The sequence below is a fragment of the Solea senegalensis genome, linkage group LG20 (assembly GCF_019176455.1).
Source record: "Solea senegalensis isolate Sse05_10M linkage group LG20, IFAPA_SoseM_1, whole genome shotgun sequence".
Lineage (NCBI taxonomy): Eukaryota > Metazoa > Chordata > Actinopteri > Pleuronectiformes > Soleidae > Solea > Solea senegalensis.
The window spans coordinates 3019580-3037902 of record NC_058039.1 but is presented as its reverse complement, the minus strand read 5'-3'; the positions used below and the strand labels follow the sequence as shown (position 1 = coordinate 3037902).

At 39.1% G+C, this 18323-nt stretch overlaps 2 protein-coding genes and 1 long non-coding RNA gene across 7 annotated transcripts; 2 read left to right on the top strand and 1 right to left on the bottom strand.

The window, feature by feature from the left end:
• The first annotated feature begins 365 nt into the window (after positions 1-365).
• Positions 366-9525, top strand: LOC122786680. The gene is made up of 2 exons (XR_006362471.1): positions 366-643; positions 8683-9525. It is a non-coding gene; the product is annotated as an uncharacterized LOC122786680 (long non-coding RNA).
• On the bottom strand, positions 5746-8965 carry stpg1 (sperm-tail PG-rich repeat containing 1). Of its 2 annotated transcripts, none has more exons than XM_044053135.1 (7): positions 8894-8965; positions 8717-8818; positions 8046-8240; positions 7853-7961; positions 7601-7769; positions 7320-7510; positions 5746-6209 (listed from the first exon to the last, which is right to left on the bottom strand). In XM_044053135.1, exons 1-7 carry the CDS (start codon positions 8963-8965, stop codon positions 6136-6138), a joined length of 912 nt encoding a protein of 303 aa, XP_043909070.1. In that variant the 3' UTR covers positions 5746-6135. The 2 variants fall into 2 exon arrangements, with proteins under 2 accessions (XP_043909070.1, XP_043909071.1); XM_044053136.1 differs by having other exon boundaries at positions 8061-8240.
• Positions 9526-10160: 635 nt separating the features above from the next.
• Positions 10161-14307, top strand: meaf6 (MYST/Esa1-associated factor 6). 4 transcript variants are annotated; one of them, XM_044053138.1, is made up of 8 exons: positions 10162-10300; positions 11044-11159; positions 11426-11513; positions 11601-11646; positions 11756-11951; positions 12703-12732; positions 13189-13222; positions 13852-14307. In XM_044053138.1, the coding sequence occupies exons 1-8, from the start codon at positions 10211-10213 to the stop codon at positions 13864-13866; spliced, it is 615 nt and encodes a 204-aa protein (XP_043909073.1). In that variant the 5' UTR covers positions 10162-10210; the 3' UTR covers positions 13867-14307. The 4 variants fall into 4 exon arrangements, with proteins under 4 accessions (XP_043909072.1, XP_043909073.1, XP_043909075.1 ...); XM_044053137.1 differs by having other exon boundaries at positions 10161-10300; positions 13189-14307; XM_044053140.1 differs by lacking the exon at positions 12703-12732.
• The last annotated feature ends 4016 nt before the right edge of the window (positions 14308-18323 follow it).

The window sequence follows — 18323 nt, the reverse complement described above, 5'->3', positions numbered from 1 at the left end:
TAACTGAACTTAACGGCTTTATTGTTTACAACAGATTTTTGAGGTGCATATATCTATCCATTCATCTATGTGAAGAACAAAAACTTATGACCAAAAACGGCTAGTTATTATTCTCCCTAACAATACAAATAATATATCATATATTTGTATACCACTCACAAACTATTTTAAAACATAGAAATAGAACATATATCATGTTGATATCATGCAAATTGGTTAGGTTGTAAAAAATATTATATCAACAAACAACTGTAAGAAGGATTTACAACTCGCCCACCTTCGTCGCGCAACCATATTTTATTCTGAAGGCAGATATGCTTCACTTCCGTAGGTTGCCTCGTTGATTTGACGTCGCCAACCGCCGCAAAAGAGCCGCATGCCGGACAACAGGACTATACCAAGTCATACAGAAGAGAAAGAATCCATTTCGCCGGTAAACAACAGACTAAACGATCGACCAAATACGTGCCGAACACTTCGAACAATATGTGAAGTTTTTATCCGCAGTTTCACCCCCGTTGTTGGTTTAAACCGCAGTAACAGAACGGAAGTTAGTTTTACATTTAACGGCCGGACCCCGTGAATGGTTTGTTCTATCAGATGATTTCCAGCAGCTGAAAATGACCCTGCTGTCTGAGGAGAGGTGAGCTGTTATTAAACACACTGTCTGTGTATTTACTGCGGGTTTATTATCACTTTATACAGAGAAAACATCCTTCAATTAACAGCTCAAAAATGTAAATGTTGTGGGAAGGAGTGAAATACATTTACTTTCATAGAGAAAAACACATTTCAATATCATACTGCATTTCAAAATGTGTACTTTTTGCTCCACTGTTATTATTTTTCACCCTATTTAGTTACCTTTAGTTACTAACTTTAAATTAAAATAGAACATTTTGCATACAGTATATACTGTGTAAAAAGCTATTTTAAAATATGTGGCTTTGAAAAACAGCCCATACAAGTAAATAGAGATGATTACAGGTTAAATTAAATCACAAAAAAACAAGCAAAGTTATAAAAACATCGCATAGAGGATATGACGTACACATTAGGTGGGGTTTTAGTGAGGAATTAGATAGTTAGTAGATAGTTGTGTACAGTGTCTGGTGGGTTTGTGGAGGCCTTTTTGATTATTGATCAAAATACATAGTTTGTGTTTTTACAAAATCTGAGGACCCAAAATTCAGATCGCAAACTAACAACAACAAAAAGGGAAAATAAAAACTCAAAGCGAATAATGTTTTTGAACAAAGGAAGCAGAGACTCATGGTACACATGAAACCATGACCAGAACACAAGGAGACAACATGGACAACAGAACAAAACTCAACAAAGAGAACTGACATAGACGCTGACGAGCACAGAGACTAAATACACTGGTGAGACAGGCACAATTCAGACAATTCAAGGGGAAGACAGACAGGACAGGACAGGAAGTAAACTATGACACAAGGAGAAGTAGAAAATAAAACAGGAAACAACGAACAACGAACTAAAAAACCTAAGTTTAAAGAAAACTGAACAACAACAACTGTTTTTGTTAATATTACCAAAGGAGAATTTCAAAGAATTCTAATAAGAGATGATCAAAAACAGCCCAACTTGGTTTCAATAAACCTCACATGGAAAAGATGAATTGTTCTACAGTTCTAAAGTGGAAATGACATTGTTCTCGTTGTTTTCTACAATGGCTTATTTTTCCTCTATTGTTCTTCTATGAGCACAAAAACAAATGCTGCACGCGAGATGCTTAAACCACATTTCTCATGAATAAAAAGTGAGAGGGCAGTATCTGCCTGTGCTGCTCTAAGTATTGGTGATGACAAGCTGATAAATTATTGATACGACCCTCCTGTCACTGTGGGAGCCAGAGGAGGCCAGGGGCAGATTTACTGCCCACGCTAATGTGATAGAAAGTGAAACAGAAGGAGGGCAAGAAGAAAAGCAAAAGTTTTTCATCAGCACTTGGTTAGAGACTTTATCATGCAGATTATTCTCTTTTTATTACATTTCACAGATAAAGTATTATTCTATTTTTATAATCTCAAGTCAATATGTTTCTATATTTTATGTGAAAAAGCGTGTGTATTATTTATTACCTTTACCCCAATAACAGTGTAAATTTGGGACTACTGAAGGTCTATCTACAGAAGAATCTACAGTGTACTAGTTCAAATAATTGGCATATAGACTAGCAGTGCCAGGAATTGAACCCACAACCACAACCTTCTACCACTGAGCTATCTTCGCCTTATGATTGAGAAGACCTCGTTCGAGAAGTCCTCATTTCTTTCTTTATATGTGGTTCATGGAGGCTAAAAATAGAAAATACTGGCAATAATACACTGATGGAGGAAAGAGAGGCAGGAGAAGCAGCTCCATCTGTGAACCAGAGATCGCCTCTGTTCTCGGGTCGGAAGTCTCTGTTCAAAATGACATGTTAATGCAGTAATGGGGATGTGGAAATGCAAGGGCAGCAAATGCAGCCAGTAAAGACAGGGAGCGTTCACTAAACCCTGCATGTCATGTTTCTTATCCTTTTACTTTATACTGGACAAAATCAGATATAAGACAACTGTACACTGCAACTCTCAGTCATGTGTGATAAAACATGACGCGTTGACGTGTGCTTTCAAGGCTATAACCTCAAAATTCAAATTAACGACCTCGTTTATCAGAGCACATGTTGATCAGTGAATAGAGTCTTTGTTTGCACGAGCTGCTGGTGGTTTTCAGGCACAGATGCTTGTGAAAATCAGATAAACAGACCACAGCGACGTTCAACTGAGCCTTCTTCAGGTTCCTAATCGCTGCACTGAAATAATGATGGACCAACTGAAAATGAAAAACGTTCATTTTTGTCTCAAGGATGCCTTAAATACTCCATGTGTCTTTAGACGACTCTTAAGAATTGCAGCAGAACAAATTCTGCCTTAAGTCCACTGATGCATCGCTTAGCAACAGACAGTCGAGCTGATTAGCTCCTCACTTAAATGCAGGCAGCATCACATCAGCAATCGAGTATTACTCATTGGCTCCTGAAGTGCTCCTGTCCTGACAGTGAGGAGTGAAATTCTTCAATAAAAAGGAATGTCCAGTTGTAAAAAAACAAAAACAGCCACTATAAGCCATAAGTGATCATAAGTCTATGATCACTTTATCTTGCTGTTTGACCGCCTCTTCTGTCTGGAAACTGAAGTTTGTAAGTTCCATAGAGAAAATCAGCATTTTTTAGAGCTGCCACTCTACTGCTGCCACGTTTGGTAAGTTTGCGTCACTTCGGTAAATCAGAGCGAAGGATTTCAAACACTTAAGTCACAAAATAACACACTTGAACTTAGTAATTAAAAGCAGCAGTGGGTGGACAACTCGCGTGTGTCATGATGTAAAATTGCTGTTTTTCAGAGTCAAAAAGCAACACAAACTTCAGTTTCCAGTCAAACGGCAAGATAAAGTGGATATTTTAGGTTTTTGGATTTGGATTTTATATGGTGAACCTTTTGTTCAGTTGCTAAAATCGAATTTCTCTCGTGTCCTTGCTGGTCCGCCACGTTTGAGCATCCATGCCGCGAAGTCAGCGGTGACTATGTGACAGTAACTCATTCAACACCACTTCAAAAGACATGAGCTATCCTTTAAAAACAGAGGAGGGATTTTAAATCGGCAGAGAGCGATTGATTCAGTCTGCGCACAGCCTGAAACAAAGAGCTTCCTCTTTGATGGTGAACATGCCCGTACTCGCCACCATTTGACTGAGACAGAGGGAGGAGCACAGAGCCTCCTGTAAATCCACAGAGGCCTGTTGCTAATCATCAGCCCTCCTACACAAAGGCATTTAAAACATTTGTCTCAGTCCTCCCTGTCCATTTCGGAGACGGGAGACCTCATTTGTGTCTGCAGGGAAAAAAAGGGTGTTATAAAATGCTTGTTCGCTGTAAAACAAACTACACAATAGTTTGGATTTACAAGGCGAGGGCACATATTTGGTGAGAACACTGCTGAAGTCACCGTCTGAATATAACTACAGCTGCTACAGTGAAGGAGTCAGGCATGTGAGCAGTTGTTGTTACTGGGAGCAGAGTGTTTTTCTCCAGTCGTTTCCAAAGCGCAGATATGTTTCCCTGAAATTAATTTCCATGTTAGCAGCTGCGAATGCCACATTGGTGTTTGTTTCAGCATTTCAGAGTGAACATTTCTCATGAAGCCGAAAGGGAATCTCAGTCCTTTATGTCTGGCAGGAAGTAAACTGTGGAGATTGAGAGCACAATTAAATTTTTATGGAAAATATAGCTGTAGTTACATCATTGCTTAACACCGAGCGTGGACATGAGGGAGCAAAGGTGTTAAAAAAGACATTTTAGTGTTTCTTCTTACAGTTTATATGATGCTGTTTGTTTAGTGCTTTTATATGAATATTTATATTAAGTTTTATCATAACCTATCTAGTCTATCAAACCGTAGTCAGGACCTTTTCAAAAATCCTTTCAAAATGATGGCATTAATTTGTATTTCACTATAATTTGAATACTTGGGGTGGGTTTATTAGCAGATATTGAATACAATAAACTTAGGTATGTATGTATAAGTGTGTCATCACTATAAAGTAATCATCAATTGTTTTTGTTGCCGTAGAATAAGCCTTTTATTATTATTATTAATAATAATAACAATAATAATAATAATAATAACAATAATACATCGTATTTATATAGCGCTTTTCTGGCTGCCGTCTTTAGCCTGAATGCACATGCCAATGCACATGAAGAAGAGCGACTCTGTCCATATAAACATGATGCATAAACCTACAAAGGAGGAGAAGGAAGTGGCTAAAGAGTTGCTAGAATGTCAAGTACCAGAAAGATCCTTTAATTACATTTAATAACAAATGTCTTTTCATACTGAGATACTTTTTCTTATAGGTTAAATTCTACCAGAGACATTTTCTGGTGAGGTACATATACTGAAAAGTTGTTTTCCACCTTTCAAAGGTGCATAGTCTTATCTCTAGGTTCCTTTTTTTGTCACATTTAAGTTATCATGAAAATCAGAGAGACAAAAGGAACGAAGAAGCGTTTTTAAACTATATTGCTTCAAAACAACAGAAAACTGGGGTCAGGACAGTGTTTTGGCGACCAAATACAACAGTGGACATGAGGGTGTGACTGTTCCATTTGTGTCCATTTGTCTTTGGGGTTAAACAGCAGCTCTGCCTCATGCCCAGTCAGTCGCATTGCTGACATGGAGCGTCACACTCCGCCCCTCTGCGTGCCCTCCAGCAGTTGGCACCGCGGTGTCATCTCAAGCGCTCAGCTGTTACTGTGGCGTACAAGTGACTGGACCGGCAGCTGCTGAAGAGGACGCAGCAACACCTACTGCTATATCCTCTCCAGATTAGAGCATCAGGACACGAGGGTGTGAGGATAAAACATATGGCTCTTTTTTCCCCCTTAGTGTTTTGGTATTCCCTTACATCACTGATAATGATTCCTCCTCCAAATATTTGTCTTACCTCTCGCTGACCTACTTAGATACAGAGGCAGAGACAAAATGGTGGAACATTTGAATCACCGTCCGACTTTAATCCACAAATACTGATCCAGAACGTGTTCATTTAAAGCTGCAATGTGTCATTTTTGGTGATTTTTGCCTGCGTTTGGTCTCCGTGAACAGAAACAATGTAACACTTCCTTCATCTGAAAATGAGCTCTGTCAAGCAATACTATCAGAGCTGACAGAGGGAGCGTTTGTGTGTATACAGTGGCAGCGCAGGGGTGGGCGGGGACAAGAGGCGATTATCCCGTCAAACTACTGAACAGCCGCGTACTGAGCGCTTCGTTGTGCTTTCAGTCGTCTCGCTTTACTACCTCAATGTTGCTGTTGCCTCCATCGCTCTTGATATAAGACAGATCAATGTCACCGGGTGACACAAAGATCTAAACACCACTATACTGAGAAACACAGAGTCGTGTGAAGCTTTATCAGCTGTCTGAACTCATCTGACACTGATTTGAATGTATTTGTTTACATTTAAAAGTCACAGTTTTAGACATACCAACACAGACCTTTCATAAAACATTTGAATAAGAATCAGATATAAAGTAATCAGTGAATTGATGTCTTACGAAAGCTTCATACGGGGATCCAGACTGAGGAATCGTTATAAATGAAGGACTGCTTTGACAGAATCTGTGGATCATAGAACCCTGAAACGAGAAAGTTTATTACTGTATTTAGTCAAAAGTGTTACTGTGTATTAATTAGAAATGTACAGTGTGTGAGTTTTAAAAGCTAATATCAAGGACATTTTTCTCCTAGTGTGATAAAAGGTTTTCCTGAGCTGCTACAAATATGTCATTTCTAAGTCTGTTTGAAAGTTTAAATTAAGGTTAACTTTATATAATATGACAGCTACGAGCTGCAGGAGAGTTTGTCTTATTTACTGGGGAGAAAGAGACAAAGAGCTTCACTAAAATCCCAGTAGTTAGGGAACACGTCCTGGTTAAATGTGTCCCAGCTTTGTGTCAGGAGGGAATTTACCATTTCAGCTTCAGGCAAAGAAAATCTGTCAGTATCACTCAGGGGCTGCAAATGTTGGTAATGTTTTTCCACGCTAATCACCATTTAAAAACGAAGATTCTTAAGATTTGTGATGCATTGTACAAAGATAAACTTTTACAACATAGATTTTAACAAAATGGATTATAAACCAGCCTTTCTGCATGAAGTTTGTTCTCCCTGGTTTTCTCCGGGTTCTCCTTAGGTGTGAGTGTGAGAGTGTCTGGCCGTGTGTACCCCGCCTATCGCCCTATGTCAGCTGACATTGGCACATCGGACCCTCATATGGAGGATAAAGCATTATAAAATGGATGGATTATAAACCAATGTCAACCTTGGTTGCTCATTTGCTTTTTAAACATGAGCGAATGCTGACGTGAGAAATTCTGGGCAGATTCCAGGAGCGGCTTTATGTTGTCATTAAAATTTTATGTTCATCTATTTTTTTCCCTGACACCACCTCATTTACATCATTTTAAGTCGGCAATTTCAACACACGCTCAGTTCTAACAGCTCCAACGTAGGATGCAGATTTGACTTAAATCTAATATAACCCCAGATTAAATTTGCATGTGACAACAATAAGGAAAGTAGTGTGTGGTTGAAGGGCCTACTCTGCAACTGTGTATGAAATAAGTGTAGAAAGGAAATTATTTTACTATGGAAAGATACAAGAAGGAGTTTTTGGTGTAGAAAAATGGACAAATCCTCTATATGTGGGGGGGTTTTCATATAAAGACAAGTAAATCTTGTTTTACCTGGACCTGGCCTTGTGTCGCCCTGTGAGTATTTGAATACTCTTTCAGTCTTAGAAGCAAATGCAGCAGTGGGCATGGGATGCTTGGACACACCATCATAACTCCCTATATCATACTGCCCAGGGCCCAGGAAGGGTGGATTCTTTGGGACAATCACAGGAGGCTCTGCTATCGTCAAACAACAAGCCCTCCTTCAAAAACAGTCACGAGAATTGACATTTTTTAGACAATCAAAATGATAGAACGCTGTAACAAAAAAGTGATATGAGTGCTTTACTCACGGTAAGATGGTCTTCTTCACTGGTGCGGGAGCCTGATGAGGACTGTAGGCTCCTGGACCAGGCACATGATTGTCCACTAGAGCAGGGATTCTCTTTGTTTTTGATTTGAAGGGGGACAAAACTGCCTTGGAGCCACGTTGAATTGAGTGGCTGCTCACGTCATAGTGGCCTGTAATACATTCACGAATGTCAAATATCATACTCAGAAAAGCAATAACGCTGAATCGCTTGTGTAAAGAGTGAGGTGATTACACGGCGACGGCACATATTTGTTCGGGCAGAACGGGCCGCGTCCGGTTCTTGAGATGAAAGCTGATGAACCGAACACTGAGGAGATTCTCTCTCCACTTCCACAGCTGACCTGCAGCAGAGACGAGAAACTGAATATCACTGACACCTTTTTAGAGGATGAGTTAATAAAAAAGGAAACTTGAATCACACACACACTCAAGGTGCATACGTCATATTGATTCGGTGCTGGCATGATATGCTTCAGTCCACCCAGCTGCACAGCCAGAGGCAGCCTGAACACTCGGGACACTCCCATGTTGAAGTCATACTTGTTTATAAAGGAACTCTGCAGGTTGTATTTATTTGGTCCTGGGATGGATCTCTGTGGGTTACTGTAACCCTTGGCAACCTGGTGGAGAAATGATGATATATGACGCACAATACGATGCAAAGCGATATTGGAGGAGATTCAAAAACCTTTGTGTAGTTTGTATTCTATTGCATATCCCTCACACAATATCTTAAGAATCAAACAAAACAAGTGTGTGTATGTATATGCAACACAGTTAAATATACTAGTACACACTTAAATGTGGCTATACCACACTTCCAAGGAACAACATCTTCTTATCTCAAAATAAAAGTAACATTGTGACATTAAATGTGTCACAGTCACATGAATAGCACAGATTTAAGTAAGACAAAAATAATTTCTTTCTTATTGTAAATCCTTTTTTTTCTTCTAATGAAAGTCTGTGAAAAGGCCTCTTCAGACATTGTGACTCCATTTAATTAAGTGAGTGTTCCCAGTACTTAAACCTGATCTCGTTCTTTTTCTGTGACCTTTTCAGCACACCACTAAACTCGAGCAGGAGACTTTCTGACCTTGGACGCAACAAAGCCTGTGGTGCCCTTCTTTGAGAAGGAAGGACTAATTACTTCAGTGCTGGATATGGAACAGTAACTGCCTGGTCCTGGACTGTCATCCTGAAACAAATACACATTATTATGTTAATGTTTATCCTGTATGATTGCTTATGTAAAATGACTTAAATGTCCTACCAGAGAGATTTGTGAAGGAAATCTCTTAGCTTGAGATGAAAACCCCTTCTTTTCTGGATTTGTTATCACCATTTTATGGTATATTGTCGTCACGGACGATGCAGCTAGAATCTTATCTGGTTTCAGATTAAATTAACTCTTCTATAATGCAATGTTCTATTTCTCAGGCGTAATCCAGACTCACTCACAGTCATGAAATCCTCAGTTCATGTTGCCCATGTTGAAGTAACAGGAAGAAAGTGACTGAGTGAGGGAGTAAATCTGAAGACATATTGCCATGGCGACGTAAAAACAGAGTGTGATTGGACATGGGGTTGCCAGATTGGACTGTAAGGCACTCTGCTGTGCTGTCAAACAAAAATGTGGGGAAAGTTTCTAATAAATGAGTCAAATCTGAACACAAAGACACGATGCATTTACAGCATGTAAATATCTAGAAATCATTGTTTTTGTTGAACTTATTTGTGAATTGACATATTTTAAACTACGAAATCATGAAAGGGCCCTCGCATCTCCCATGCAAGTTGTTTTTTATGTTGGTACAATAAATACGAGTTTGTTCATGTATGTAGGGTGCAAATCGTCAAAATGGACGCCAAAATTAAATCTGGCTGACTTCCGTTTGAATCAAGGCCTTTTTTCTGATCAACTTTTGTGTTCGTCTTGGGCTATAACATCTTCACACCAAGTTTCGAGAAGTTCAGTGAAACTTAGTTTGGGCTCAGTTTTCACCTTAGGGGCCACTAAAGAGCCCTTGGGCAAAGCACGGGTTTGGGCACTATGCCAATATCATATTTTTGCCAGACCTGACCTCTGTGCTGAGTTTTTATGCATGTCAACCGCCTCAAAAATGACTGGAAAGCAATTGAATAATAATAATAATAATAATAACATGAAGAAGAAAAAAACACTAGGTTCTTTGCACGAATTCGTGCCAGGACCTGGGCATTCGTGCTCGGGCCCTAATAAATAACTAATATGGCATGTTTATAGCCAAAGTATGTGTGTGTAACACACAGGCACACACACCAACAATCCATTGCAATGTTATACAATACATATTAAAGTATGTAAGTATTTTTGACGTATGTTGTGGCATCATCCAAAACACCTCGGGCAAAAAATTTGATTTAAAAATTCGAAATAAGTACGTTTACTACTTCCTTTCAGTCAAACCTGGCAACACAGCATCGACCTACCTCCCTGTAGCAGACCTACAGCGACATCTGGTGGTCAAACCGCAGACATGCAGCCAGTCGCTCTTTTACAAACCGCTCAGTCCGCCGGTGTTTTTGTTTCCAGTCACATCGATTCATCATGGCGATGCACGCAAAGTCGACCCCGCCACAGATCCCGGACACCCGCCGGGAACTCGCCGAGCTAGTGAAGAGAAAACAAGACCTCGCTGTAAGTAAATGCTGCCGCGGTTTCTCTTTAAAATAAATCGGTGTTAATTATTTTTGCACGAATTGCAGCTAACTGTAACTTTAGTGTGTGCCTCGCTCTGGACACGCAGCGAGCCGAGGCCATGCTAAATGCTACGCGCTAAGCTAACAATACAAACAGTAACTAATCTGTCGGTTTGCTTTGATGCAACTTACTTTAACGCTGTAGGCTTTATTCTTATGTGTTTAAAGTTAATTATGAGTGACTGTTGTTGCACCCGAGGTCTCTGCTGCGGCGCTATACAGCGAATATGTCAGTTAGTTAGCATGTGAAGCTACATGTTAACTATCGCCCGGTGTAGAGGAGTTCTCGCGTTGTTATGACTCAATAATACGTCAATGGTTTTGAAAAGCATCATTAAAGAAGTTTGTTTTTTTGACAGTAGTGGTTGTCATTGTCATTGTCATGGTGTGCAGTTATACTTGTCAATCACAATGTATTGATATTCTATGTTAGATGTACACAATGCTGTGATGTGGACATTTTCGTGCATATTACATCCGTATTAATACTATTAAAGCAGTTTTATGTTTTTCTCAAATGACTTCCTCGCTTTAACAGATGTTGGTCAGTAGTAGCTAGTTAGAGAAACAGATGGTTTTCTATGTGACCTAAGTATTTGAGATGTGGGGGACATGATTGCATGATAAAGTAAGCACGTTTTGAAGCTGCAGCATTAAAATCATTTTCTTAATCTCCCCTAGGAGACACTAGTGAACCTGGAAAGACAAATCTATGCGTTTGAAGGCAGCTACCTAGAAGACACACAGATGTATGGCAACATCATCAGAGGATGGGATCGGTACCTCACCAACCAAAAGTAAGTATATATAAAGTACTCTCTGCATGTCTGTTTGTTAGATAAGGCAAGGATATCTAAGACCTATGATCAATTTAAATATATTATTTATAATATTTCAAATATAAGTTGATTGAGTTTGTGGTGAAAACCAGATGGTTGTTTATAAATGCACGTATATAAAAACATTTAACATGACAAAGGCATTTAGAGATATTTTTTTTTTAATGCTTCAGAAATTTGGGAAATACAAGATTTAAATTCTTGTATTCATTTTGTTCCTGCAGGAACTCTAATAGTAAGACTGACAGAAGGAATAGGAAATTCAAGGAAGCAGAGCGTCTATTCAGCAAGTCGTCCGTTACATCAGTTGCAGTAAGTCTTTCACTCACTAATATTTTTTAGTTTATTTTGTTTCTATGTACAACATGTGTGAAAATCCATCTGTATTTTCCTTTATAGGCAGTATGTGCACTTGGTGGAATACCCGATCACATGAATGAAAAGCGTGAGTAACATTAATCACTTTCTCTTACCTCTAACGGCGAAGTGTTTCTTCGTCATGGTCTCTCTTAGTTTCTCATTCTGAGTTTGTGCTGCCCTTTGGGTCTCATCAGGCGAGGCAGGCAGCGGCACGGAAAGCGACGCGTCTCCGGATCTCCAGAACCAAGAAAATGAGCCGAGCCAGGAGGACACGGAAGACGTGGACTCGACGTTGCAGGACTTAAAGCCTCAGAAGGCAGCGTCCTCCTCCTCCTCATCAGGCAGCCATCACGCCAGCCACAAAAAGAGGAAGAACAAAAACAGACACAGGTACAAAATTAAGATACAACTCTGTCCTTATTATATATGTGGCTTAGTCATTTAAACTCTTAGGAAGGTTGGTGTTTCGGTCTCTGCCTCCATCTGTCCACACGTCAAAGTGCTTTACTAATAGTCTGATACTGAATAAATAAACTTTTCTTTCCTCCTGCTGTCATAGCTGTAGCTCCCTGGTAATAAAAACGCCAATAAAACAGCAGTGAGTGACATGCTGTGACAACACAATGCGTTGTTTCCTGTTTCACTAGTGTTAAGTTGTTTTTACCACAATAAATGTAGCTCTGATTTTCCATTTTCTTTCATTCATAACAGCCCTCACTCTGTCAGCGATACACTGGTTAACATCTTAACAGCGATGGCCACTCCCTCTCAGTCTCGTGTGGCTTTTTTTAGTTGTTGGAGGCTGATTGGAAAGTTTGAGCACTTTGTCCAAAGCTCAAACAGATAAATTGAGTGAAACTCGTGCTGTACAAAGCCACTCTAATACTGTGGTTAAATGTCAGTATATCATTGAAAGTCTATTTTAGCTCAGCTCGACCTTCACTCTTTCTAACCCTATATTAACGACAGCAGGTGCTCCACCTAACACACTATGAAGAAGTGGTCTCTTTCTCTCTCTAAAATCTGAACTGCAGTATTATATAGACTTAGGGCTTTAGATTGAGGTTGGTGAACTAACCACTGCTGCTCTCTTCCTTCCCTCTAATGCTGCCCCCCTCTCCCCAAATCCTCCACCCTTCAGCCCTTCTGCCATGTTTGATTATGACTTTGAGTAAGTCTGACTTTTCTACTTCCTGCTCCTGTGGCCTTCACATCCTGCCTGCTCTTAATATCCCATCCTCAACTTTTCCACCTGCTCTGCTTTCTTCTGTTCATGTAGTGTTTGAGTTGAAGCCTGCTCATCATTCAGCCATACTGCATGTCCAACACTACATTCTTTTTTTGCTTATCGTTAATTGCCTGTTTTTCTTTATTTTATCCCAGATTCATCTTAAGTGTGTTTGGTCAATTCCAGCAATGTGCTGGTCTTGTGAGATGATGGTTTGGCTGTAGATTTGTGCTCAAAACAAGAACAAACACATGGTCATTTAGCGTTCTTGTTATAGGCTTGTTTTTAAGCTTTTCCATGGTACAGTAGTGGGTACCACTTTTCACCATGATGCACGTCAGAAACCGTTCGGTGTCGTGTGGGATCTCTAATGCAGCTGTACTTTTGTTTTTGTCCTAGGTTTGACATGAAAGTGAACAAGAAACCACGAGCTGTAAGTGTAATTCATCGGTTTATTTAAGAAAAGTACTGTGATCAGTGCTGTAACCAATGTGTATCAGTAGGCATTTTTCTGACACCTGTTTTCTCAATCATCAATAAAATATCTTAGGAAATGATACAATAGTCTGCTTCTGTTTTCATAAACATTTATATATTTCTTTTGTCCTAAAATACTGAAGAATTTTGATCTGCTGGTCACTTTCTTAATTTATAGATTAACTGATAATATACCTCAAAATGACAACATCCTAAAATGTTGCTGATATTCAAAGTAGCTTGGGGTTAATTGACTATTTGATGACTAATTGATTAATCACTACAGCCCCACTACAATCTCAACACTGTACTACTACTAAGACGATTGATTTAAGAAGTAGGGCTATCACTTCTTCCCAAAGATCAAGTTTGAATACATTTATAATGACCATTAGTTTGTTCAAATAAATTTGATAGGAAGGCAACCGGCCAAACGTAAACTCTGATATTATTTGTCTTTGTGTGGCTCTCTTTTTCTTGACAATATTGGATCATTTGCGGGTTTACTTCAGATGTGTTCACTTTCTATTATTTGTAGCTGTAACTCATACATGAGTCGGTTTTCTTATTCTTCATCTCCTGCAGGATTACTCAACTTAAAAAAAGACAACTGGAAAACCTGGACACAAGAGGAGGATGCATGTAGAGACACACACACACACACACACAATTTCTGGACATTGTGAACTTTGTATGCCTTGTTTTTGTTGTTGTTTTTTTCTTAAACCGTCATATTTCAGCCTGTACTGTGTGCATTGTATTGAAACATTCCCCCTGCCACCACAGTGAAGATTGTGACCTTACGTATTAAAGTAGAAATGTTACTGGAGGCCCGACGAGGACATTTCCAGGAACACACCATTTTGGTTTTTTGTATAGTGTTAAAAAGAAGACTGTATTTATTGATGTTTTTCCATTGTATGAAAGATTTTTGTTAAGCATCACATTGTTGTATAATCCTCAAATATCCCAGATCCTTTTATCACGTTTTTTGGGGTTGGTTTTTTTTACAAAAAAATAATAAAATACCAGCAACGTGAATGTGTTTTGGTTATTTACATCCAGAATAAGTGGCTGTGCTTTTTCCTCACTCGTCACTGTAATTGGAGGTTGAAGATTGGCTAAAACCTCCACACATTTTCCATCTTTGTTCCTCGAGTGTCAATTACTGCCACATGTCGTGACGCCTGAGAAATTTCCCACACATGGAACATTTTCCATTCTGTCCTAATAATATTTTCAGTGTTTATCCAGCTATTATCGAGAAAGGCCAGCACATACTTTAGTGACAGTTCTTGGTTTGCATTATGAAAATAGATGCTGAAATAAACTGGTGTTTTAGAACATGTTGATGACAGCCCACAGCTATGCATACTGATGCCTGCCCTCTGTCTCTTATGCACTTGGATATCTTTATCGGTTCAACAAAACACTTAAAAAGTCATAATTATTGAAACATCTTAAAGTTCCATTTTTACTTTTTTGAAGTGTCAGCATGCAGTATTACAATGTTACACTAGGTAGTGCCATAAAGCAAGTTTAAGAAAGACACACACTTATAAAATACTTGTTAAATCTTTCATATGTATTCAGATTCAGATTCAACATAATCTTAAGAAAGCCATATGGATAAACTGGAGTATGTGCAATACAATAATAAACCTTATGTGCAAAAATGCACTGCAACAACCTCATTATTCTGCAGGCGGTCTTGGGTATAATATGGTTAAGCATCACATTGCAAATCTAAAATTCCTCTTTCAGAGATTGACCCAAGTACAGTTAAAGAGATGTCAGGGATATAAAGTGTGAGGCTGTCACTGATGTAGTACAGAGTAAGGCCATAAAGTAACATGAAAATAAGACCTACCTTATTAAGTAATATCTATAATTTACACCACATACAGACTTTATACTGCATGTGTCGTAAATGTTGCTTAGTGAGGATTCTGTTGTCGTGTTTGGAAGCAGCTCTGGATGTTTTATTGGCTTCTTAAAATGGCCTGTGTACAAAAGTGCAAGTAATCTTGTTCACAGTAAATTTAAGGCAACGCTCCAAACCAAAGGGAAACATCAGGAGTGGATTTATTTATTTTACTGAAAGCTTGAAGTGCTTGTGCTCATAAACGTTTCAATGTCTCCGAGTGCTTTCATTTATTTCAGCATAGTTTGGCCGCCACTTTGAGATCTTTCAGCAAATGTGTCGAGTTCAAATTTCAAATTGAGCCTTTTCTAGTTTTAACGATCGTTATATTAATGAATGTGGAGTTTAGAGTAAAGGAGCAATAGGTGAAAGAAATTGATGAATGATGAGCTCTAATGGTGATTTACTTCAGCCAATGAAGGTAGAATTGTACATTAACCTGAGTTTAGGATTATTGGAGCCACAGCTTCAGTATCATCCTCCCTACTTGGATTTTTTTTGGCTTGAACACACATATTTTAAAGTTCCTCTACTGAACATTTGTTGAAGTACTTAAATTTTGCACTGACTAGCACATTAGTCACAACTGGCCTGAACCACTATCATCATCACAGGGGGAGATGGAGACATGGCATCCTGTGGAAAAAGATCAATCCCCTGACACATTCTGAGGGAGAGACTGACTGGAAAGAGTTCATTCCTGAAAATAACACTCCTCTTTTTCATTCACCACCACCACCAGTCCATCCCACTGTCACATATTTGGAATGAACGCAATGATGAGCTTTTTTTTTTTGCTTTTTTCAACTCTAACCCATGCAGCAGCGTGACACATTCATGGTTCCCAGAGGGTTATTTATTCAAGTGGCTGAAGAAGTATCCGAGATATTGCAGTGAAATGTATTTAAATGAATGTTGGTGGTGAAACAATGATTCCCCGTGACTTTAGTGATCACCCAACCTCGTCTCTAGCACTAAAAGTGGGTCAAACTTTACTTTTTAAACCTGAAATGGAATGGAATGACTCTGGTGATTATTCATTTTATGCCACCACAAGGTTAATATTTTTGGTTTTGATTAATATTTGATTAAAATGGCTCTAGCTGATCTTAGTTCATCCACTTTTTTGATCCTTTCATTTTCGCCAAAACATCCATTTCTAGCTTATTTGGGATAAATTATGTTTTGATTACATTTTATTTTATTTCTTTGTTAATACATAGCTTGGAATATAGAATACAGGTGATAAATCCTGCTTAGCCATGTTAGCAGTGGCTCTCGATCGTATTTAGTGTACCATTTAATGACTCCTGTTAACTTTAACGGTTGTTTTGGTAAGGTTAGCATTTTGACTGGTTTTGACTGATGTTTCCTAACAGCTGTTGATGCAGCTGTGACATTTGGAACATTTCCTTCTCACAAACAGACAGACAGACAGACACAAATGCAGCCAAAAACGTAAGCTCTTTGGCAAATGTAATGACAGGTTATTGTGCATTAGCACAGGTTTGGATACATGCTGATCATTTTTCACTCAGCGCTGTTATTTCCTCGTCTCCTCCCACGTCTGCTTCAGTCATCCAACACACAGATGATGTAGAGGCTGTGATTTTGGACCAGTTCCCATGTCGGCCAATGACTCTGTCGTGAGTCATATTTACAATGCTCAACAACCCCGGCTATGCAATGTAATCTGGCTGGAAACTCATAGAAGAATGCATTCCACACATTCATCCTTGGGCTGCGTGAGTAACAAGGCATGAGGGTGATTTGTGTTTTACTACTTACCAACATCAATGTTTCATTTCCTGTCACATCAAGAAGTTAGTTGGACAAAACTGGCCAAGGCAAAGTTTTAATTGAGCGGTTGGAGATTCCTAAAGTTTACTTTGAATGACTCAGCTGAATGAATGATTATTTAATGGGCGATGCTACACTATTTGATATTTTGACCCCAACTGTAAGTTCAAATTTTTATTTATTTGGGCAAATCAAGCAGGGGCATTTTGAGAAACCTTATGTCAAACTGAAATGTCAGGGTTTTTTTAATTTTATACTTCATGGTTCATATGCAGTCACTGAAATAATGACGTTTTTGGCAGTAAGCTACTGGCAGGTCCACATTAGGGGCTTTCTGGCCATGCTGTCATTTCAGACTTTGCACCCCAGTACATTACCAGCACGTTATCAGCAGCTGGTATCACTAAATGTACGATATTCAGAGACACTAACCAGAGAGACCTACTGGCACCTTCACGATACACCGCTGGACCATAATCTCGTTTCCTGCATGCTGAAAATCCAACCCAACCAATCAGAGACCAGGACAGGAATACACTAGTTAATCAGAAAGAACAAGAAGAAGTTAAGCTGTTACCTGCTTTGTCTACTCTTTTGTAAGGCCTCTCAATGTAAGAACTCAAACTCATCATGTGACACAAATTTATTTTTCCAGACATGTCTATTGAGGATTTACATCAGTGTTTTTATGTAAATAAACTACATTGTGACCCTAGTTCTTCAATCCAAGTGGCTTTGATGCTGTGAGAATCACAAATGAAGTTCTATTTCAGAGAAACAGATGGTTTTAATAAAAGAGAATTATTGGCAGTTACTCAGGCAGGCTAAGGCACAAGTGTGTTTTGGTAATTTGAGTGAACTGACCCTCTTAAAATTGTCCTCATCATTCAAAAGTTACAACAGGACAAAATCCCGAGGAAGCGCAGACTGAGTCCAGCTGGTCAAAGCTCAAACGTGAATCCCCAACTGCACATAGTTGCCTAAGGATTGTAGACACGAGGAAATATGAAGCTCCAGGCTTGTGTGTGAGGTGTAGTGTTTTTTTCTCCTCTGTGGTCGTCTGATTATTTCACCAGCAGAGTCTCTACCGAGGTCGTACAGGATGACTATATACTATACTATACTACATGAGGATCTTCAACCTCATCCTATCTCCTCCTCTTCTTCTTCTTCTACTTCCTCCTGGGACCAAACAACACGGCTCTCTTACATCCCCACAAACAAGGTCAAGCATATTTCAGGAAGAGTCATGGGAACGGCTCAAACAAATAACAGGACCACATGGGCCTTTTATTTTTCATCTGGAGTTGATCTCGTGATAAGATGTTTAACG

What these genes read in the sequence shown, in the direction of transcription:
- stpg1 (XM_044053135.1), bottom strand. Translation starts at nt 8,965, where the DNA reads ATGGTGATAACAAATCCAGAAAAGAAGGGGTTTTCATCTCAAGCTAAG. An exon ending in GTGAAGAAGACCATCTTACC is followed by an intron (nt 7,511 to 7,600) that starts GTGAGTAAAGCA and finishes CTGTTTTTGAAG; the next exon opens with GAGGGCTTGTTGTTTGACGA. An exon ending in CGACACAAGGCCAGGTCCAG is followed by an intron (nt 6,210 to 7,319) that starts GTAAAACAAGAT and finishes TTCTCGTTTCAG; the next exon opens with GGTTCTATGATCCACAGATT.
- meaf6 (XM_044053137.1), top strand. Translation starts at nt 10,211, where the DNA reads ATGGCGATGCACGCAAAGTCGACCCCGCCACAGATCCCGGACACCCGC. An exon ending in CGGTACCTCACCAACCAAAA is followed by an intron (nt 11,160 to 11,425) that starts GTAAGTATATAT and finishes TTGTTCCTGCAG; the next exon opens with GAACTCTAATAGTAAGACTG. An exon ending in CGATCACATGAATGAAAAGC is followed by an intron (nt 11,647 to 11,755) that starts GTGAGTAACATT and finishes GGGTCTCATCAG; the next exon opens with GCGAGGCAGGCAGCGGCACG.